The sequence below is a fragment of the Suncus etruscus genome, chromosome 1 (genome assembly GCF_024139225.1).
Source record: "Suncus etruscus isolate mSunEtr1 chromosome 1, mSunEtr1.pri.cur, whole genome shotgun sequence".
In the NCBI taxonomy this organism is placed as follows: domain Eukaryota; kingdom Metazoa; phylum Chordata; class Mammalia; order Eulipotyphla; family Soricidae; genus Suncus; species Suncus etruscus.
The window spans coordinates 187,762,402-187,785,125 of record NC_064848.1 but is presented as its reverse complement, the minus strand read 5'-3'; the positions used below and the strand labels follow the sequence as shown (position 1 = coordinate 187,785,125).

The following is a 22,724-nucleotide window of genomic DNA, read 5'->3' as shown; positions in this document are numbered from 1 at the left end:
AGTAAATATTAACCAGTATTTACTTGACAAATTTTCCTGGAAGATGGTAAGTAAGCAGCAAACTTCATTTAGAGTTATCTAGCTAGGCACCACTTGCATAATGTCTCTTATCTGCCAGAGGCTGTTTTCAGCATGGTATAAATAATATACTTGTAAATTTGCATGTATATTAAGTGTAATATTATTTATGGAGATTCTAGCTAAGGAAAAAGTAGAAACAGAAAAGTTAATGAGGGGCCAGAGAGATCATTTCAAAGGTGAAGGTTGCATGCCTCACATGTGGCTGTGGCAACAATACTGGTTTGATTCCTGGCACCACCTGGCACACACACACACCTCAAGCTCCACCAGGTGTGACCTATAAAACAGAAAAAGATGAAAAGTTCATGAGTTTTCCCACTGTGATATATGGTCAGTGGCGGGCCCAAGGAACAAACCCAGTTAGTGAAGCACAGCACCAGGCTTTGACTTGAATGAATGTATTTGCAGGAAGTAAACCAGGGCTTCATCTACAAATTCACTCACTCCTGATTCCACCCTCACCTCTTTCAGGTCCTAGGAGTTCCTGCTTGGTAAGTGGCATCTCTGGGCAGGGCCACAGCAGGTCCCAGAGCCCAGCATGTCCCAGGTGATGCCCAGCTCGCTCATGGCAGGAGGCCCCACAGTCGGCTTGGCTCCCTGCGAGGAACCCAGGAAAGTCCTGCATGCAGCACCCAGTCCCAGCCTGCCAGCCCAGTGCCCTTACTACACCACAGGAGGCTGGGGGACCCAGTTTATGATGGCCCCTGCACCTCAAACCTCTGTACCCAGCAGACTCCAGAAGGCCCCCCAGGCTGCAAGCAAAACCAATGGCCTGGTGCAGCCTCCTGGGGCCCAGGCACCAGGAGCCATGGAAGACCTTGACTCTTACCTTGACTTTTCCCTGGAGACACTCAAGCACATGATGCTGGAACTGGACCCCAACTTCCAGCTGCTCCCCTCAGTTGCTGGTGGGCCCTGGACTGAGCCCACCCAAAGCACCACCTCCAAGGTGAAGAAAGAGGAGCCTGAAGCTCTGGGTAAGAATTGGTGTACAGTGCCAGGAGGGAGGTTGGGGGACCAGACTTCTTGGGGAAGATGGATTTTTTTTTCCTACCAAACCAGAGGAGTAGAGGACAATGTCTTAATAGGGCTTGGTCTGCAGGTCTAAACAGGTTACTTGAGCTCTCCGTGCTCTCTGCTATTAAAAAAAAAAAAAAGAAAAGAAAAGAAAAGAAAAGAACCTGGGGCTAGAAAGGCAGTAGAGATTGAAGTACTTGCCTAGCACACAGCAGTACAGATTCAATCCTCAGCATCAGATATGGTTCCCCAGCACTGCTAGGAGTAAAGCCTGAATACAGAGCTGTGAGAAAACTCTGAGTACTACCAGGTAGGGCTCAATCTCCACCACCATCTCCCTCTAGGGGAAGAACTAAATACATATTTCTCTATTTGCACCTGACTTTGAAAAATGATAGCTCTGTATTTTGTTTGCTTAAGAGAATTTAAATAGGGCCAAAATGGTGGCACAGTCTGTAGGGCATTTGACTTGCATGTACTAACCTAGGATGGGCCATAGTTGATCCCCCAGCGTCCCATATGGTCCCCCAAGCCAGGGACAATTTCTGAGCACATAGCCAGGAGTAACCTCTGAGCATCACTGGATGTGACCCCCCCCCCAAAAAAAGAGAGAGAATTTAAATAAGCTCACCTGCATCATAGAAGAATTTTAGGGCCAGGGTTGGAGAGAAAGCACAATAAATAGGGCCTTTTCCTTGCATATGGCCAACCCAAGTTTGATCCCCAACATTCCATATGGTCCCCTGAGCATTGCCAGGAATGATCCTTGAGTTTAGAACCAGGAGGCCTGAACACTGCCAGGTATGGCCCCAAAACAAAAAACAAGCAAAGAATTTTAGGGCCAAAGAGAGAGTACAACTGTCAAAGCTTCAATTAAGCACTACATACAGTCCCTAGACCACACCAGGAGTGATCCCTGAGCACAGAGCTAGACCTATGCATAAGATCTTGATAGTACAGAGAAATCACCTCTCCCTGTTCTATGATGTTCTTTATGTCCAACCCTGCACTCTTGGAAATATTTATAGGTTTATGGTCATGTGTGGGAAGGTCTGAGCTGGAAGTAGGTGGTCAGAAGTAGTAGTAGTAAATTCAGTCTATTTAGGGTGAGAATTGGGTTGTATGGAAGCAGTGATGTACCAAGTGCTGAGTAACAAGGTTCCTGCTGGATGACAGAGAGCCCAGGTCCTGTGTGTGTGCCCATTGCTATGGTGTAAACCCTCCCACCATGGCCACTCACTCTCACATTGCCATTAAGTGAACTGCATGTGGCACCCAAGAGAGACAGATAGTAGCAGGTCATTACATAATAATACCTCCTCTAGGGTCAAGGAGATAGCTTGACAGCACAAGTCTGATATGTTCAATCTCAGGTCCTGAGTTCAACCCTGGGCATCATATGACCCACCTTCCACCATCAAATATGGCCTAAACTATTGCAAGTGGGGCCCGGAGAGATAGCACAGTGGTGTTTGCCTTGCAAGTAGCCAATCCTGGACCAAAGATGGTTGGTTCGAATCCCAGTGTCCCATATGGTCCCCCGTGCCTGCCAGGAGCTATTTCTGAGCAGACAGCCAGGAGTAACCCCTGAGCACTGCTGGGTGTGGCCCCAAAAAAACAACAACAAAAAAAAAAAACTATTGCAAGTGACCCTAGTCTGCCCCCCAAGTATCTCTGGGAGTGACCCCAATAAAATGATATTTTACCTTTCCAGTACAACAGGTATAAGTAACTTCAGAAGTCCAAGAAAAGGCAGTTATTGAATATTATTCTTGCTCATTACATAGGCTATTTCACTCTGTGTTTATTGTGACCTAATTTATAATAATGGCTGAATTTGGCTAGACACAAGTTGTGTCTAGACCAGTTAGACACAACCCTGAAAATGTGCTGGTGAGCACCAGGGATAAACTACAGCAAATCATGCCCTCCAGGGCTTAGAGAGCCCCAACATCTGGTTCAACATTTGAACCACAAACAAGGAGACCAAATATGCTCTGGGAACAAAAGTCAGGAGCAACTCCCCCAGGAGACAGCCTGGAGGAGTGAAGCACCTCCACAAAGCTGAGGAGGATGAGAGAGAGGAGAAGAGAGGAGAGGGGAGGGGAGGAATGGAGAGGGGAGGGGAGGGGAGGGGAGAGGAGGGGAGGAGAGGGGAGGAAAGGAGAGGAGAGGAGAGGAGAGGAGAGGAGAGGAGAGGAGAGGAGAGGAGAGGAGAGGGGAGGGGAGGGGAGGGGAGGGGAGGGGAGGAGAGGAGAGGAGGGGAGGGGAGGGGAGGGGAGGGAAGGAGGGGAGGAGGGGAGGGGAAGAGGAGGAGAGGAGAGGAGGGGAGGGGAGGGGAGGGGAGGGGAGGGAAGGAGGGGAGGAGGGGAGGGGAAGAGGAGGAGAGGAGGGGAGAGAAAGGGAGAGGAAGGGAAGGGAAGGGAGGGAAGGAGGGGAGGAGGGGAGGGGAAGAGGAGGAGAGGAGGGGAGAGAAAGGGAGAGGAAGGGAAGGGAAGGGAGGGAAGGGGAGAGGAGGAGGGGAGGGGAGAGGAGGAGAGGAGGGGAGGGAAGAGGAAGAGGGGAGGGGAGGGGAGAGGAGGGGAGGGGAGGAGGGGAGGGGAGGGGAGAGAAGGAGGGGAGGAGGAGGGGAGGGGAGGGGAGGAGGGGAGGGGAGAGGAGGAGAGAAGGAGGGGAGGGGAGAGGAGGAGAGAAGGAGGGGAGAGGAGGAGAGAAGGAGGGGAGAGGAGGGGAGGGGAGGGGAGGGAAGGGAAGGGAAGGGAAAGGAAGGGAAGGGAAGGGAAGGGAAGGGAAGGGAAGGGAAGGGAAGGGAAGGGAAGGGAAGGGAAGGGAAGGGAAGGGAAGGGAAGGGAAGGGAAGGGATGATTGAGGACTGGGAAGAGTGGGGAATGAGTTCAGAAAAGAGGATAAGAGAGAGAGGGAGGATAAGAGGGGACTAGAGAGGGGACAGGAGAAAGGACCAGATAGGTTGAGAGGATGAGAGAGAGGACAAGAGAAAGAGAGAGGTCTAGAGAAGACAGAATAAGAGAGAACATGAAAGAGAGGGGGGCCAGAGAGATAAAGAACAAGAGAGAGAAAGAAAGAGAGAAGGGGCAAAGAATGGGAGAAAGGACAAGAGAGATAAAGAGAGGACAGGAGAAAGGAAGAGAGAAGAGAGAAGGGATGTAGAGAGAACTGGAGAGAAGAGTAATCATGAGAAGTTCTGCTTATTCTCCAGTGACTCCACACCAGGGAAACAAGCTTGTTGTTTTGGGGCCACACTCGGCAAAGAACTGGGCTTACAACTGGCTCTATGTACAGGGGTCACTCCAGGCTGGCTTGGGGGACTCTATGTGGTGCCGGAGATTGAACCCAGGTCAACCACGTGCAAGGCGAATGCCCTACCCATTGTACTACTACTCCAGCTCAGGAGAATAAATGTTTAACTATTGCGGAGAGGGGCACTTGGGTTCCATTTAAGAGTTCTTAGGGGCTATTCCTGGCTATGTTCAGGGGTCACATCTGGAGGTGCTGTGGGGAACTTACGCAGGCACTGGTATCAAAGCGCTGTAAGCCCTGTACTGTCTCCCCAGTCCGGGATGATGCTCCCACCTCTCTTCTACTGATGGCGGGCAGAGGTTGGGGCACGAGGTGTGGGGACTGGTGCCCTGAGGCTGCCCGACCGCAGGAGTGGAGCCGCCTCACCCACGCTGTGCCATCTCAGCCTCCTTGTCTGCAAAACTCAGATGTGTTCTTACCTCAAAGGGTTTGCAGAGATTAGAAGAAATAGCATTTGTGGGGTGTTTATCCCCAGGCCTGGCACTGAGTGAGTCATTATCAGTGGTGGGTGTTTTTATTAAACACTGGCATGGCATTAGCACAAGCCCCGGGCTAGGTTCATGCTAGGAAGAGAGCCCACGGGTCCTCTGGCGCCTGCCATCCTGAGCTCTATCCAGCCAACTGCTCCAGCACCTCCGCAGCCTCCAGCCCTCCAGTCCGGCTGGCCAAGCTGTTAAAAAGAAGCGCCTCCGGCCCTCCAAAGTCCTCCTGCTCCTTAGGTCGGCCATGGGCATGTTTCTGCAGGGACAGGGAATTGAGGATTAATTATCCTTGGCAAGAGCAGTCAGAAGCTTGAATGTTACTGCCCCAGGCCAGGGCCAGCTGGGGCAAGACCAGGGTCTATGGCATGTCCAGGTGGTGGGGGGAAGCAAATGGACAATCAGGCCCTTGCTCCAGGAACCAATGGATGTCAGTGTTGCTTTCCAATGCCCTGAGCATGGGCTTCATCTCAAGGTGATGTCCAACAGACTTGGACTCAGAAGTGGTCAGCAGGGCCTGATAAACTAGATCTGCCAGGGCCAGAGAGAAAGTACAGTGGGTAGGGCATATGTCTTGCATATGGCAGACCCAGTTTCATCCCCAGCATCTCATGTGGTCCTCTGAGCCCTACAGGAGTGATCTCTGAACATAGAACTAGGAGTAAGCCCTGAGCCCCACCAGGTATGATCCAAAAAACCTAACACCCCCCACCCAAATTAAGTTAGTTCTGTCCTCAATCCCCTTATACTCTGCCTGATCTGCAATGGCTGGGGACTCCTTGGCTCCTGGCACAGGGTCCCCTCTAGAAAGTTCTCTAAGATCACTAAGCATAGCTAGTTTCTACCTGTCCTCTGGAAACTGGGCCTTCCCCCTGCACCGCAACCTCCCAGAAGCCTCTCTTCACTTAGCCTGACTATTTGGAGTGTTAATTCAGCTACCATCCAGTCAGATGTATCCTGCTGAGGGTGCAGAGGCATCCTCCCTTCTTTCCTGCTTTGGGAATTGAGGGTACAGGGGCAAATACTCCCCCATCAGGGTGCAAGCTGACACTTGCCTTCTCTCTGCCCTGACCTGGAATTCAGCAATAAGCATTAGCCCTCCTGCTTCTAGTTCAGATGAGGACTACCCCCAGTGTGACTGCAGAGAGGAAATGGCCAACACTCCATTACTAAATGCGAACCCCAAACTCTGGAAGGGGAGAGGAAGGGGAGAACTCAGGTTGAGCAGCTGACCTCAGGGGAAGTCAAGCCTCCCCTGCGTGCAAATGCTAGCAGAAAGTTTCTTGCCCCGGTCCAGAGCAATAGCACAGGGGTAAGGCGTTTGCCTTGCGTGCAGCCAACGCAGGACAGACCCCGGTTCAAATCCTAGCATTCCATAATGGCCCCCTGAACCTGCCAGGAGCGACTTCTGAGTGCAGAGCCAGGAGTAACTCCTGAATGCTGCCAGGTGTGACCCAAAAAACAAAAACAAAACAAAACAAAAGTTTCTTGCCCCATGAGTGCATGCAGCTAACTAGTTAGCTCCCTAGAATCAACCGACCCCACCTTCCTGGCCTGAGAAACTCCCCCAGACTCTGCCCCCTCCTTTCTTTCTTTTCCCTCTGATTTACCCTCATGGGGATACCCCAGACCTTGCATTTTAGACTCGAAGCAAACACCCTATCCCTTTATCCTCGCTGCCACCCACCCCAAACCCACTCTGGAACAGGCCCTCACATTTCATTTTCCAGAATGTCTGCCAGGCACGGCTATTTGCCAATCCTGCAGTGTTTAATAACTATCTCTCTGCACCGCCCCCTAGTTGGCCCCCTCCTGCCTGTCCTGGCCCTGGCGCCTATATCCACCCAGTGCTGCTCAAACTTGCCCCATGGACCTGTAAACAGCGGCTGCGCCGAGGAGGGGGGCTCCCTTCCCTCAGCCACCACTACCTCAGGACAGCAGAAATGACTCACAGCCCCTCCTGACACCAACCCTCAAACCCCAGCGCCCTGCACCAAACAAGTCCATGGCAGGTAACTCCACTGATCCAGTGAGTAGAGGGCTTTGGGCAAATCTTCCCAAAGCAGCCACACACTGTCTCCCAGAGCAATCTTGGGGAAAGAAAAGGTCCTGGAAGAGAAACCCCCACCCAGCCCCCAAGCAGCACAAGGTCAGGTACCTCCATTCTCCAGCTGTTTGAAACCAAAACTCCTGTAACCTGAGCCCTGATTTTATCATCCGTTATGTGGATTCAGTTTTTTTTTCTTTTGTTTTGTTTTGTTTTGTTTTGTGGAGGATGTTGTTTGTTTGTTTGGCTACATCCAATGGTGTTCAGGGATCACTCCTAGCACCATATGTGGTGTTGGGAATTGAAAATGGATCAGCCGTATACCAGGCAATCACTTTCCCCAGAATACTATTTGTCGGCTGGAGGAGTGGCGCAGCAATAGGGCATTTGCCTTGCACGAGGCTGACCTAGGATGGATGGTCCACGGTTCAATCCCCCAGCATCCCATACGGTTTCCAAAGCCAGAAACTATTTCTGAGCACATAGCCAGGAGTAACCCCTGAGCGTCACCGGGTGTGGCCCCCGAAAAATAATACTATTTCTCCAGCCCCAGGGATCAGTATTACTTTTTGTTTGTTTGGGGTTGTTTTAGGGGCCACTCCTGGCTCTGCATCCAGGTATTACTCCTGGCAATGCTCAGGGGACCGTTAGGGATGCTGAACTTGAGTCAGTCACATGCAAGGCAAATGCCCTACCCACTGTACCATCTCTTTTGGTCCAGGAATCAATATTTCTATCCCTGGCATCACATGGTCCCCAGAGCACCCAGTAAAGGTATCTGAGTACTGCTGATTGTGTCTCCAAATATCTAGCCTCAATAGAACAGTTGCAAAGTTTAAACAAGTCGTTGCAAGTAACATTTGTAACTGAGCGTGCGCACAGCACTCTAGAAATGCCAGCCTTTATGTTCAAAATTGTGCAAAAACTGGGAGCTCTGTCACCTTACTTCTCTGAGCCTCAGTTTCCTCCTCTGTAAAGCTATGCCTGCTAACTCCAGACGTAAGTACTTTGTGAGCCCACAGAGTCTGGGTCAATTGTCAAAAGGCTTCTGAATGGAAGTCAACCTTCCAAAGGAATCCACCCCATTCTTTCAATCTGTCACACTTACTGTCTGATAGGCTCTTTTTGGGCTGGAGAAATAGTTCAATAGATAGGATGCTTGCTTTACACACAGCTGACCAGGGTTTGATTCCCAGCACCCCAAAAGGTCCCCCAGGAATGATCCCTGAGCACTAAGCACTACCAAGTAGAGCCCCAAAAAGGTCTTGTTGCCCTTGGCAATAGGTCCCTATTCAACCAGGGAGTGTGAACTCCCTGGCCAGCACTGACCTCCAAGAACAACATGTGGGAAGACACCCCCCCCCAAAGATGCCTCCCTACACCCAGGCACAGGTCTCCCCTGTAAAACTCAAGAGGTTGAATTAAGAGTCTGTTTTGCAGATGAGGTAACTGAAACTTGAGTGGTTAGGAGAGTGGTAGTGGGGAAAAGGGCAAAGCCAAGACTGGCTTCAAGGTCTGGTTTGGAGCCATATCTGGCAGTGCTTAGGGGTTGTTCCCAGCTTGATACTCAAAGGATCATGTGGTACTGGGAATGGAACCCTAGTCTCCTGCCTGAAGTCTGGGCTCCAACTTTGCCTACTACCACCACCCGTAGCCTGCACACCCAGGTCTGATGACAAACTCACCACACCCTGCCCCCCAGGTCATCCCACCAACTACCCACTCTGATGCAATTTTCTAGCGGGCACAGACAGCAGAGCTAATGGCCCTACCCAGGAGCACGCTTGGACAGGCAGGGACGCCAGGTGTTGGGATGGGGGTGGGCAGGTAGCAACTCAGAGCTGGGAGAGCCATTTCCTATGTACTATGTGTGCGTGCACAATACAACACACACACCACACAATACACACAAACACACACTCTTTCCCATCCTGTTTCCATCTAGGAAGCCAGAGGCAGGACCTGGTACTCTGGAAGGAAAAACTAGGGTAACCCCACCTTCCCTAAACCACACCAAGGACAACTCCCCTTGCTCCCACCCAGGAGAAAGGGTGTCCATACTCCCCATGAGGAAAACCAGAGGGCCCCCCACCCTGTTTTCCAGGAGGAAGTCGACCCTATTTTTGGGGCCCCAGTGAGAAACAATGAAGAGATGAACAGTGAATATCAGCCACCTGCAGGAAGGTGGGGGGTTGATAACCAATACAAAACCCCTTCTTTTTATTTGTCTTTTTTCTTGGAAATGAACCCAGGGTCTCACAAGGCAAGTGTTCTACCATTTCTGACACATCCCAGTTCTCAAATGTGATTTTTTTTTTTTTGCTGTCAAATTTTCTTTTGGGGTGAACACTCCCCAGCGGTGCTAGGAGACAGAGGGGTGGCACCTAGCAGTGTGTGGGGTGGGATGCCCTGCAGGGCTATGGGCGTGCAAAACAAGTGCCCCAGCCCTTTGAGCAATCCCCTGCCTCTGGCTTCTGCTCTAGAGCAGAGTTTCCTGAACATTCTGAACCTCAAACATGGGTGCGCCAGCAGCTCCCAGTGGAGGTACTGAGGTTGGAGGTACTGCAGAATTACATGGAGAACAAAACTAACCCTGTGCCCCCCCCCATCACCCTGATTCTGATCTAATAGGCTCAGAGAAGAGTTGGGTATTAAGAATTCCTCTTTGGGGGCCGGGCAGTGGCGCTAGAGGTAAGGTGCCTGCCTTGCCTGCGCTAGCCTAGGACAGACCTCGGTTCGATCCCCCGGCGTCCCATATGGTCCCCCAAGCCAGGAGCGACTTCTGAGCACATAGCCAGGAGTAACCCCTGAGCGTCACCGGGTGTGGCCCAAAAACAAAAACAAAAACAAACAAAAAAAAACAACAAAAAAAGAATTCCTCTTTGCTCACGTGAGATCCTGACGTGCACCAGAGCTAGTTAAGCCCACCTTGGCCTCCATCACCCACACAAACCCTGGCCCTTACTGACACAGCTTCTCACACCCTGCACCCCAGGACACCAGTCATGCCCTAATGATCACCCAGAGAAAGTATTTTCACTGGGGAGCTGGTAAAAAAAGACATTATTTTATTTTATTAGGGGACTACATGATGCTGGGGATTGAACTCCGGGCTCCCATATGCAAAACCAGCCACTCAGCCATTTGAGCGGTCTCCTCACCTATATGTCTCATCCTGAGCAATAGAATAGCAGGTTGAGCACTTGCTTTCACATGACCAATATGGCTTTTTTTGTTGTTGTTGTTTTGGGGCCACACCCATTTGACGCTCAGGGGTTACTCCTGGCTAAGTGCTCAGAAATTGCCCCTGGCTTGGGGGGACCAAATAAGACGCCAGGGGATCGAACCATGGTTCTTCCTTGGCTAGCGCTTGCAAGGCAGACCTTACCTCTAGCGCCACCTCACCGGCCCCAATTTTGATTCCAGGCATCTTGTACTACTGCCCAAGCCCCATCAGGGCAATGCCAGGAAAAAGCCCAGAGCACTACCAGGTGTGGCCCAACACAAAACAAAACAAACATTTTATAGAGTGCACAATGTACCAAGCCACCCCCGCATATACACCGCCCATTTCATCATTATGTAACAGGGGTGGGGATAAATGAACCATATCACAAGTGCTGAAAGCGAGGTGCCAGGTGACAAGCCATTGGCCAAAAGCTGTCCTGCATAGAAAGTGACAGCTGACCTTTCCTGCCCCAAGGCCTTTGCACCTCCACCCATCTGCCATGCAGGGCAAAAGGGTGACTTGGGGGCTGTGCTCTCTGCCTCGATTTCTTCATCTGGTTGACAGCCTCCCTCTTCCGTGAGAGCAGGTGGCTCCCAGGTTATACCCTCTCTTTGCTTCTCTCCCCAAAGATATCAAGTACATCGAGGTGACCTCCACCACATCGCGGTGCCATGATGGCCCCCAGCGTGGCCCCAGCCCGACCACCACCCCGCCCTTCGGCTCCCCGAACACTGGAGGCCTCCTCCTCTCCAGAGATGTACCCAGAGAGACTCGAAGCAGCAGCGAGAGCCTCATCTTCTCAGGGACCCAGGGAAGGGGGCCTCAGCGCCTCCCTCCCCAATCAGGGGTTGCCTCCGGACATCCCCCAGCCTCTTCTAGCATCTCCATCCCATCCATGGGGAACAGGGCCTCAGGTTCCCGTGACTTGGGATTCCCATGGGGGGCTTCTCCAGGCATAGAGAAGGGGCTGGGAACCCTAACTCCACAGAGAGGCAGCAGAGTCTCTGTACTGTCGGCCAGCCCAGCATCTGACATCAGCTATGTCTTCGGAAGGTAAGTCACTGCCATGAGAACTTCTCGGGCTACCTCTGCTGTTTGCATGTGTGTGTGCATGTGAGAACACATATAGGAACATACACACACACGCCCTGGGAGTCCTTACTCTTTTAGGCATCCCAACCCTGCATTTCTTCAGTCTTTCCTCCAGCATTTTTTTTAAACTTTATTGATTGATCTATTGGTTTCTGGGCCACACCCAATGGTGCTCAGGGGTTACTCCTGGCTCTGCACTCAGAAATCACTCATGGGATGGCAAGGCAAATGCCCTACTGCTGTGCTATCTCTCCGGCCCCTCCTCCAGCATTTAAATTAGGATTCAGGGGATTTGAAAGACAAGGGTAAGACACATAGGTAGCCTTACATGAGGCTAACCATTTCTTTCCCTGACACTGCATAGGATCCCCTGAGCACCACCAAATGTGGTCCTAGATCTTAATGAAGGGGCCAGAAAGATAGTACAGTGGGTAGGTACTTGCCCTGCATGCAAGTTAACCAGGTCAATCCCCAGCACCACATATGGTCCCCTCAAGCATAGTCAAGAGTGATCCCTAAGTGCAGAACCAAGAGGAAACCCTGAGCACAGCTGGGTATGGCCCCCTCCAAAATAAAAAAAAAAAGAAAGTTAAGGCCAGAGAGATAGCATGGAGGTAAGGCATTTGCCTTGTATGCAGAAGGACGGTGATTCGAGTCCTGGCATCCCATATGGTTCCCTGAGCCTGCCAGGAGCAATTTCTGAGGGTAGAGCCAGGAGTAACCCCTGAGCACTGCCGGGTGTGACCCAAAAAACAAAAAGAAAAAAGAAAAAAAGTTCAGATGCAGGGTACATAGAATTCATGAGTTGAGCATAATTTTTGCAGGCAAGAACGTACTCAGACCACAACATTCCAAGGCTTGATTGTGACCCCCAACAGCCCTCTCTACTCCCTCCCTACTAACTCCCTTTCTATCTCTCCCTGCAGCAATCAGTCCCTGCCCCACTCCAGTATCTGCAGCCATTGGTCCTCCTCCAGATCCTCAGAAAGCCCAGCCAACTCTTCCTCCAGTCTCCATAGCCTTTTACATGGATCCCCATGTACAAAAGCCAGTGACCTCCAGGCCCCCAGCACACCCACCCCCATTCGGGGCCCCCGTGGAGCAACCCGCTCACCACCACTGGCCAAGGAACATGCCAGCAGCTGCCCTCCATCTATCGCCAACTCCATGGTTGACATACCCATCGTGCTGATCAACGGGCGCCCAGAGTCAGGATCTCCTCCATCCCAGAGGAACCCAGGACTCCAAGACCTTGTTCGATCTGGGGTTGCTTCTGCCAGTTCCCCGGGACCAAGCCCCAGAAGCCACAGCCAGACCCTGCCAGAGGCTTCGTTCTCCGCATCCCCAGAGGGTATGTCATAACCATACCTCAAGCATTACACACGTGCAAACCAGTGGGTTTCTGCAAGGGTTAAGGGACACTGAATGAATAGCTACCACATGCAAGTACTCTATGCCAAGAGAGGGGCACACAGAGAGATGGACAAAAAGTAGAGATGAGAGGCCAGAGCAATATCAGTGGGTACGGTATTTGCCTTGCTGACCCAGAGTAGTTCCCTTATATCCCATATGGTCCCCGGAGCCTGCCAAGAATAATTTCTGAATACATAACCAGGAGTTACCCCTACACACCACTGGATGTGGCCCAAAAACCAAAGGAAAATAAAAAGTAAAGATGAATAGTTTGGGAGATGCTCAAAGGGCTGGAGCACAAGTTTTGCCTGCAGGAGCCCCAGCTTCCAGCACTACCACCCTGATCACTGTTCACTCTCAGGTGTAGCCAGACACACACACACACACACACACACACACACACACACACACAGAGTAGGATCAACAGAGCAAACAGACAGCCTAAGATAGTGGTTTTTCCATTTTACATCAGCATGAGTTTGAGAACCACTGTTTTGAGCCCTTCGAAGGCTTCTGAGGACAGAAAAAAGACTGGTCCTTTGAGCACAGGGAACTGAAAGGATCCTTGAAGCTGGAACTAGATCTGGAAATTGGATCAAAGATTTATGCAGAACAGCAAAAGTTGGCCACTTCTCAAAAGAGATGGACAAATGTGAGGTCATAAAGGTGTGGGTATTCAGGATGTGAGTAGGGAAAACCACCAGGGGGTATGCACGGCAAGGTCAGTAAGGGGCATTTGGCACCAGGTTGGTGGAAAGCCTTGAACACCCAGCTAAAGAGGATGTTACACCCTCTGGGACACTAGGGCAAGGACGCAGCAGTGTAGTTAGCCAATGCATTGCAAGACCCTGGCCTGGGGCAGCAGATCAGCTTCAAATTGGCTTCATTTATGTTTCACCACAAAGCGGCCCCACAAGCCTTAATGGGGACCTGAACCTGAGCCAGTACTGGAAGGAGGAGAGAAGACTGAGCCCTGAGGCTGTGGGGATATGAACTCAGTGGGGTTGATGACTAACCCTAGACAGTGCATCCTGTGGCTGACGTGATTGTGTGCGTGTGTGCATGCATGGATGACAACCCACAAAGTGAAAAGAAACTGCGTTCCAAGCCAGACAGCTAAAGCCCACAGAACTGCAATCACCCTCTTTCCCAAAGTCTGATTCCAGGTCCCCAGAAAGAACAATGCCAAGCAGAATCCAAAGTGGGGCAACACAGGCCAAGCCTGAACAGCCCCAAGAGGCGGCAGCAGCTCCCTCTCCATCTCCTTCCATCACGGCTCAGCCCTCACTCACTGAACCGCAGCAGCAGGCGTCGGGGTGACTGGAGATGGGGTGGGGGACAGAGTTGGAAATGTGCCACCCTCAGCTCCTTCCAGCTCACAAAAAAAAAAAAATCCACAGCCCTGTTAGCCAGAGAAACTAACAGAACAGTTACGCCTTTAAATCAACTGTGATTGGGTTCTGAGAACAAATGATCCCAGATTTTAGGCTCTTCTTTCTTGTCATTGTGCTTATGGGACATGGGGCACACCTGTCAGTGCCTGGAATCAAACCCAGGTGTGTGCTCTTCTCCTGCAGAATGTTCTCCCAAAAAATGTTTGCTTTCTTTCCCTAAACTACTTTTCTAGTTTCCTCAGCACCCTCTGGGCTCTAGGAGTAAGACTGTGGCCCTCTCAATAGCAAAAGGGGAGTCGCATCTCCTGCCTTCCAGGCACTGCCTCCCCAGTCAGATAGACTATTTGACCTCCCTTCCCTCTCAAGCTTCCTTTTTTTTTTTTTCTCCAAGTTATACATACCCCAAGGAACTCATCAGGTTCTTAAGGGGAGTTGGGAGGAAATGAGACCAAACAAAAGAGGCATCCTAGAAGCCCTTAATTTTTTGTGGGGGACACACCTGGCAGTGCTCAGTGGGCTAAGCCTATGCCTGGTGCCAGGACTAGCATATGAATTCAAGTTGGCCACATGGAGGGCAAGTACTATCTCTCCAAGGTCCTTCTGGCAACTGCTTTCAGTCTCAATCAGGCAATCTTAGTTTTGAGAAATTGTTTCTAATTAAAGTGAGATTTTATTGACTGGTGGTTTGTTACTAAGGAAACAAAATAGATTCCTAAATGCTAGAAGTGCCTTGGAATTTTGAATTGAGCCTCTGTGGGCAACTGGAGATACAGCGGAGTTAGGCAGGAGGGACTGGGGCTGAATAGGGACTCTGGGCAAAGGAGGGGGCATGGGCATCCTTCAGCTCCCCTCTGTTCAACCTCCATGTTTCCTTTCTGTCTGTCTCCAGGGCCCACCAGGGACATGCAGCCCACCATGAAGTTTGTGATGGACACCTCCAAGTTCTGGTTTAAGCCAAACATCACTCGAGAGCAAGGTAATAGAAAGCTGTGTTTGGAGATCAAATGACACAGAAATCAGGTCTGCATCCTGCAATACTCATGGCAAATGAGATCTTGAGTCAGGGGGGTGGGGGGTGCCAATTGACAGGGTCAGGAAATGTCCTACTGACTATAGGATCCTAGGAAGCAGGGACAGAGGTCAGACAATAGAATGAATTTTCAGGTCAAAAGGTGATTCTGAAGGTCTGCTCCATGAAGACCTCTCAGGGATTAGGGGCAGAGTGTGAAGATGGGGTACATGACTCTTATCCCATGATTATTCCAGCCATCGAGCTGCTGAAGAAAGAGGGTCCAGGGACATTCGTCGTTCGAGACAGCTCTTCATACCGAGGCTCCTTTGGCCTGGCCTTGAAGGTGCAGGAGGCCCCCACACCCACACAGAACCAACCAGGTAGGTCTGTCCCAGCCCCACTCAAGGGCACCTGGGTTGGAATCCTGCTCTTTTACCAGGGGCCAGGATGACCATGGCCAGCTCCATGGGGATACCTGGGAAGGCAGTGTCCCCAGTACCGGGCCTGTCTTATACCCCAAAACTGAATAGACTCTTTTCTTAGCAATCCCCAGCTTTGTTCTCATTGTTGGAAAAAGAAGGCCATAGCCCCCTTCAAGGCTGCTCTTTCTGTCACCCTCCTCTGTCTACCCAAGCTTTCAGAAGGATATTTTTTTTCTTACATTTATTCATGATTCAATTTTAAGTGTACAATGTTCCAACACCAACACCTTCACCAGTATCCACTTCCCCCCTCCAATGTCCCAGTTTTCCTGCTGCCTCCTAGTCTGTTTCTATGGAAGGCACTGTTTCTATGGAAGGCCTGGTGGTTTATTATACAGTTATTAGTAGGGTATCATGCATATATTTTACCTCCTTTCAGCACCCAGTCCTCATCCAGAATGACTACTTTGGGGGAAACATTTTTTTAAACAGAGAGTTCTTAGGGCTTGCTCCTGGCTTTATATTTTAGAAATCACTCCTCTTAGGCCCGGGGGACCATCTGGGGTACAATGGATCAGATATGGGTCATTCACAAGCAAAGCAAGATCCTTACCTGCTATACTATTTCTCTGGCATCTCCATCTGTTTACTGATCTAGAGAAGTCAAGATCAAACCTGTCACTGAGTTTTGACCTCTCTCCCTTCCAGAAAGATCTTAGCCTAGTTAGAGCACCTATGTGCAGACTTACCCTAGTGAACACTCCATGCATGTTAAGTCACAGGCATGTGCTGGCTTATCCCGTACTTCCCCGTAGCACCACCCTCACAGTGCGCCTCTGAGCACACACATCCACTTAACACCGGCATTATGAAGTCCTGGGGACCCCCTCCTTGGCAGACAGATAAAGACAAAATGAGGTACCTGGGAAGGCCCCTTCCTACACCCTAGGATTATCCCTCTCACCTAAGGCTCTGAGTTAGCAACTGCCTAGAGCAGGAAGAAGGAGCAGATAAATGCAAGTGGTGTTTTTCATAGCTCTCCTCTGATCCCAGGGACCAAGGAGAGCTCAACAAGCTAACATACGCAAAGCATGCTTGCCAGACAGGAGACACACAGGCACAATTCTTCGGCATTGTATGATCCCCTGAAAACCACTGGAGGGGCCCTACCTACTTACCCCCTGTTCAGAGCAGGGAATAGCACCTGACCGACCACCAAGTGTGGCTCAAACACCTAAAAAAAAAAAAAAAAAAAAAGACCCCAAAGCCGGGAGTTGGCACAGAGAACTAAAATACATGATTTGCAAACAGGAGCCCCAGGTTCCATTTTTGAGACCATATGGTACCCCAATGGGCTAGTAATGAAGAGACAGAGTTAGTTCTGTGTACTGCCCAGAGTCAGCAAGGACCTTCCAGTAATAGTACTTTCCATGTAATAGCCTTTAGCAGGAGGAGAGAGAGCTGGTTATAGAGCCAGGGCCTGATGTAAACTGGCTCAAATGACCCATCATAGCTCAAAACCCAAAAAGACTCTGGAAGGGGCAATTATAGCCTGTAAACAAAGAAAGGTATTAGTGCCTCCTGTGGGGGGAATCAGAAGGTCTTGAAGATGGGCCAGAGTGATAGCACAGCGATAGGGCATTTGCCTTGCACTCTGCCAACCTGGGACTGACCTGGGACTGATACTGGGTTCGATCCCCAGCATCTCATATGGTCCCCCAACCATGCCAGGAGCGATTTCTGTACACTACCCAGGAGAAACCATTAAACATCCCCAGGTGTGCCCACCCCCACCTCCAAAAAGAAAGAAAGTTTTGAAGATAGGATTGCTTTTTGCAGCCTTTCCCAAATGCAGGGTATAAACATGGGGGAAGGGGAAAGCACATGTTAGGATTTGGTGAGTGTTGGCCTCTGGGATTCCCCACATCCCTTTTTATCCTCCTCCCCCTCCCAGGCCAAGACAACAGTGACATCCGCCACTTCCTCATTGAGTCCTCTGCCAAAGGGGTTCATCTCAAAGGAGCAGATGAAGAGCCTTACTTTGGTGAGCATCTCTCTGCACCCATCCCACCAACTCCCCGGATGGATCCCCTGCTTCTGGACACCAGGGAGAGGGAAGCAGCTCATGCCTAGTTGTTTGTTTATTCTTCACAGGGAGCCTCTCTGCCTTTGTGTGCCAGCATTCCATCATGGCTCTAGCCTTACCCTGCAAGCTCACCATCCCGCAGAAAGGTGCGTGTTTTGGCAGAAGTTTGGGGCATGGTTTGGAGGGAAGACAAGAATGTGCTCTGGAAAAGAATATATAGAAAGGCTGTGGGTCCTTTCTACACTCTACTTCCCTTGAGAGGCTAGAGCATGGTCACTGCTCAGTGACTTCACCTCAGTTTCTCATCTGTGAACCGGGAGACCCTGATGGGGAAGGTGTGAGTTCATTTAGGCCTGGCTTGTGAAACAGTGCTTAGCTCAGAAGGGAGGCTTGGCAAATGGCCATCTTCTCTTGGAGGACTGAACGAACATAAATCGTCCTGCTTAAAGACATTGGGGGCATTGCTTCCTTTTTTTCATTTTTTTCCTTTTCCCACATTTATTGGGCCTTCTTCATTTACTCATTTGTTCTTACTACTATCCTGTGAGGCAACTATTGTTAATCATCCCTATTTCTCAGAGAAGCAAAGGAAAGGTTCAGCACTGAGGGGATGACCCAGAGGACTGGGTCACAGATTTTGCATGTGGGAGAGAGAGATCAGATATAGCACTGAATAGTCAGTCCCTTGGCATCTCTGGGTATGGCCCAAAAAGAAAATAAAGAAAAAAGAACAGAAAAGAAGACTGAGATAATAAAGCAAATAAGGCACTTGCTTTACACACAGCTGACCTTAGTTCAATTCCATAGGGTCCCCTGAACACCGCCAGGAGTAAGTCCTGAGCACAGCCAGGTGTGATCAAATGATAGCACAGCAGGGTAGGGCCTTGCACACGATCCACCTGAGTTCGATTCCTGGCATCCCATATGGTCCCCCAAGCCTGACAGAAGTGATTTCTGAGCTCAGAGCCAGGAGTAACCCTTGAATGCCACCGGGTGTGGTCCAAAAATGAAAAAAAAAAAAAAAAAAAAAGAAAGAAAGAAAGAAAGAAAGAAAGAAAAGAAAAGAAACGAAGAGGATGGAAGGAATTAAGTCCAGCCTAAAGAGTTAAATTTCTCCTGCAGAGGACAGCCCAGCCTCACCCCACAGTAAATCATTTCTGACTCCAGGAGAGGAGCCAGGACACAAGGAAGGGGAGCCCCCAGGAGTGATGGGCGGCACCTCCCTACCCCTACACAGAACAGAAAGTTCTGGCTTGAGGGATCCAAAGATGTGAGGTCTGGTCACGCAGCAATCCATGAAGAGGAAGGAGAGATCAAAGCCTAGGGCTGGCTGCAGCTAGTCCTTTGAGGAGACCAAAACCCCCTTTGCCTCATTACAGTAAATCGCACCTGGTTTCATAGCCAAGTCACTTCTGGAGCTGGGGGGGCGGAGGTGGGGGATGTTCAAAGAGAATTGTGGGGCCTGTGCCTGAGGGATCCGCCATTCACTTGCCCCGCCCCCGCCTGGGGCCTGTTCCTTTGCTTTGGCCCAGAATTAGGAGGTGGAGGGGGTGCCACCGACCCCTCAACAGATGGCCTGGCGTCCAGCCTGAAAAAATCTGCCGGTGAGTAAGCAACGAGGGTACCAGAGGCCTCCCCTATTTGACTGTGCCACCCCAGGGCCCACTCAACCCCTGCACACATACGCACCCACATACATGCATGCAACACGCAAGTCCACACATGTTTCCCATCAGAGCTACATAGCTTCATCTTTAACAAGGTGCCACATTCTTCCCCTCCTGTAAACATACAGCTGGAGCTAACAGGCTGCAGGCAGGGAGCTTGGAAGGGAGCAGGAGCTGAGGGGGAAGCAGACTGACACCCCACTGTGCTCTGGGACCTGCCCTGGCTGTGGCTTCCAAGCCTGGGATGTTTTATGGGGTGTCAGATTTGAGTTCTGGGCAGCCCTTGACTTCTGACACCTCCCACTGGCTCCTTGCGTGGAGGGGCCCTCTTCCCCATTCCATCTCCTTTCTTTCAACAATGCAACGAGGGAGACCAAGCTAGGTGGAGGCAGAGATGGGGCCAGCCAGGATGTCCAAAGAAAGAACATTTCTTTGGATACGGATCCCCCTCACACCATCTCTCCCAGACCTGCATGCTGAGCAAAGCAAAGTAGTAGAGCCAACCCACCCAAAAAAAGAAACAAAACCAAAAAGACATTCCAGAAATCTCTGGGCTCTACCCCCATCTGTAGTCACTCACACTCCTGCCTGATCCCACAAAAGAAATTATGCTCACCTTTGGAAGGAGAGCCTCCTCCCCACTCTCCATGAAGAAAGGAGGGCCCTGGCACCTGGCCTAAGTGAAGGGAAGAAAGGGCCGGGGCTCACCACCCTCCCTGGGATTCTTGCCCCCTGCCCCACAGGCTGCCAGGCGCTGTACCTGAGCTCTGTGAGTGTGGAGACCCTGACCGGAGAGCTGGCCGTGCGCAAGGCTGTGTCCACCACCCTGGAGAGGGACGTCCTCCCCACGCCCACCGTGGTCCACTTCAAAGTCACCGAGCAGGGCATCACCCTAACTGATGTCCAGCGGAAGTAAGGACACCTCTGACCTCAGGGTGGGGCTTGCTGGAGGGAGGAAGGGCTGAGATGGAACAAGTTCAGGGTTGAAGGTTTATCAGAGTTCGGGAGCTGGCGATGCTGGGGGGCCCAGGACACCAGCATAGTCTCTCACCAGCTCCCCTCCATGCTGCCTCCTCTCAGGGTCTTTTTCCGGCGCCATTATCCCCTTGCTACCCTCCGCTTCTGTGGTCTGGACCCTGAGCAACGCAAGTATGTCTGGGGGTATCGGCTGACTCTGGGGCTGAGATTCCAGAAAGAATCTTTGAACAGAATGGGGAGGGCAGTAGTTGGGATAGAGGAACGGGGGTGTGCTTAGGATGGAGCCCAGCCCCACATTCATTCCTACCCCTCATTCCTCTGCCCCCCTTTTAGGTGGCAGAAGTACTGCAAACCATCCAGGTAAGACTCAGTGTGGAACCTGCATGGGATGGTGGGAGGAGAAACACCTGTCCTGACCTGTAGCTGAGGCTTTGATGGGGGTGCAGACACAGGCCCTCGGGGAGCCCCCACTGTGCTGGGGAGTTTCCATCTGAACAGATGCCAGACAATGGAGACTCTCCTTGCCTTCAGGAAGTTTCCATGATAGTCCCTATACTTGGGGATCCCTGTACTTGCCTCGATCTTGGGGACCTCAGATAGAGGGAAATCCAGACCTTGAACCCTGAACCTCCCAGTCTGACCCTCAGAGGAAATCCAGCCCTGGCCCCCCTCACCCTGGCTGCCCTCTCCCTCCAGGATCTTTGGGTTTGTCGCCAAGAGTCAGATGGAATCCCAGGAGAATGTGTGTCACCTCTTTGCGGAGTACGACACGGTGCAGCCAGCTGTGCAGATGCTAAGCCTGGTAGACACCCTGATGCGGGGGCCAGAGAGGGTGTAGGCACTTACAGTGGCACATCTGGCACATCTCCAGGGCCTGAGTGCCCCCAATCTCCACCCCTTGATGAGGAGTACAACTACAACGAGGGACCAAATACTGGATGAAGAGATAGTTGTACCTTCAGAGTGACCTTCAGAGTGACCTTCATCAGGACAACCCTCACCCCAGACCTAAGTGTCCTGCACCCTAATAGAGTGACCATTCTGGGGTTTCTCAGCATCTTAGCAAGTTCCTTGTGACTCTTAACAAGTTCCTTGTGACTCTCAGCATGTCCCCAACTCAGGACCCCCTACATGAAAACCACTTCAGAAGACCCCTGACCGCCTTTGCCTGGACTCTCATAGGCAGCCCCGTAGTCTATCCCAGCCCATAGTGGCTCTGACTGGATGGCAAGAGCCTGACAGCAAAGACACAGGCAGGACTGGAGACAGACTAGCGTATTCCTTCTCCAGCTGTTCCTTTACCTGCTTTCCTGAAAGGCCCTTGGGTAGCTTTCCTAGGACAAAAGTGCCTTGGCCTGGTTTGGCCTGGCCTGCCAAGGCTTATGTCTACCAACCTGCCTACCTGCTGGTCAACAAGAGAGAGCTTGCTGAGTATCTACCTTCCTCCCAGCCTGTGGTTCATCCTCTTCTTGGTAAATGAGTTTCAGTACCATGTTGACTTTCTTCTTGGTAAGCAAGAGTTTTCTGTCCAAATCACAATCACACACCCCACCACAATCACCACCCCCAGACACCCAGAATTATATGAGTTAGTTTTATGGCCACACGGGAGCAGCAGAGAGTCAAGAATGGGCAGTGCTCCAAACCCTTCTGCACACCACACACCACACCACACACACCACACCACACACACACACACACACACACACACACTACATCCAGCTTCAATGAGGCTGGAGTTCTTTGTTCTGCAGGCCTTGGATCTACTGCTGGTGGGCCTGGTGGCCCCAAATGAAGCTGCTTTCTCTACATAAGGACCATGCCTGCCCCCTCTGACTGCCTGTCTTGCAATGATTTGAACTCAAAAAAGCAAATTGGACTGAAGCAGCCCTGGCTTCGCAAGGCCACCTGAGACCAGCCCACTGGGTCAGGGGTTGACACTGCCCACTCCAACCCCATTCCCAACTGCAAATGCTAGACATGTCATCTTCTCAAAGCAGCAGAGGGGGTGTTAGCAGAGCACCCCCTCCAAGCTGTAGGCTTAAGTAGCTCCCAACACTAAAAATAAGTATCTGAGCTGGAGCAATAGTAAGATGATGAGGCTTTAGCTTTTACACAACTAACCTAGGTTTGATTCTCAGCAACCCCCTAAGTCCCCAAGCACTGCCAGGAATGAGTGCTCCCTAAGCACTTCTTGGTGTGGCCAGTGTCACTGAACAGAAAAGGTTGCTGGATTTGGCAAGATTTTGGCCAGCCCACCCACCCTCCCTGGATACTGACCTCACAGACCATGGCTGAAGTCAGCCCCTCTGCCATTTGTCCATGTCCCATATGACTGGCCTCTGCCCACAGGATGTCCCGCCTCTTACCCCAGGGATAAACAAAAGGGGGTGAAACAGGCAGTTCAAGGTGAGTGGTTGCTTCATCCCACCGCAGTCCTGGGGAGCAGAGGCTGTCCACCTTCCTCAACTCTTTGGTTGAAAGAGACC

General features: G+C 51.2%; 1 protein-coding gene across 1 annotated transcript; it reads left to right on the top strand.

Moving 5' to 3' along the window:
* The first annotated feature begins 609 nt into the window (after positions 1-609).
* Positions 610-21,073, top strand: TNS4 (tensin 4). Its single transcript, XM_049781754.1, has 12 exons — positions 610-1,058; positions 10,801-11,224; positions 12,190-12,614; positions 14,960-15,046; positions 15,337-15,462; positions 17,459-17,548; positions 17,659-17,736; positions 19,123-19,194; positions 20,001-20,169; positions 20,338-20,406; positions 20,569-20,595; positions 20,932-21,073. The coding sequence occupies exons 1-12, from the start codon at positions 620-622 to the stop codon at positions 21,071-21,073; spliced, it is 2,148 nt and encodes a 715-aa protein (XP_049637711.1). The 5' UTR covers positions 610-619.
* The last annotated feature ends 1,651 nt before the right edge of the window (positions 21,074-22,724 follow it).

Coding starts and splice junctions, on each gene's coding strand:
- TNS4 (XM_049781754.1), top strand. CDS start 620: ATGTCCCAGGTGATGCCCAGCTCGCTCATGGCAGGAGGCCCCACAGTC. Junction 17,549..17,658: donor AGATGAAGAGCCTTACTTTG/GTGAGCATCTCT, acceptor TATTCTTCACAG/GGAGCCTCTCTGCCTTTGTG. Junction 20,170..20,337: donor CTAACTGATGTCCAGCGGAA/GTAAGGACACCT, acceptor GCCTCCTCTCAG/GGTCTTTTTCCGGCGCCATT.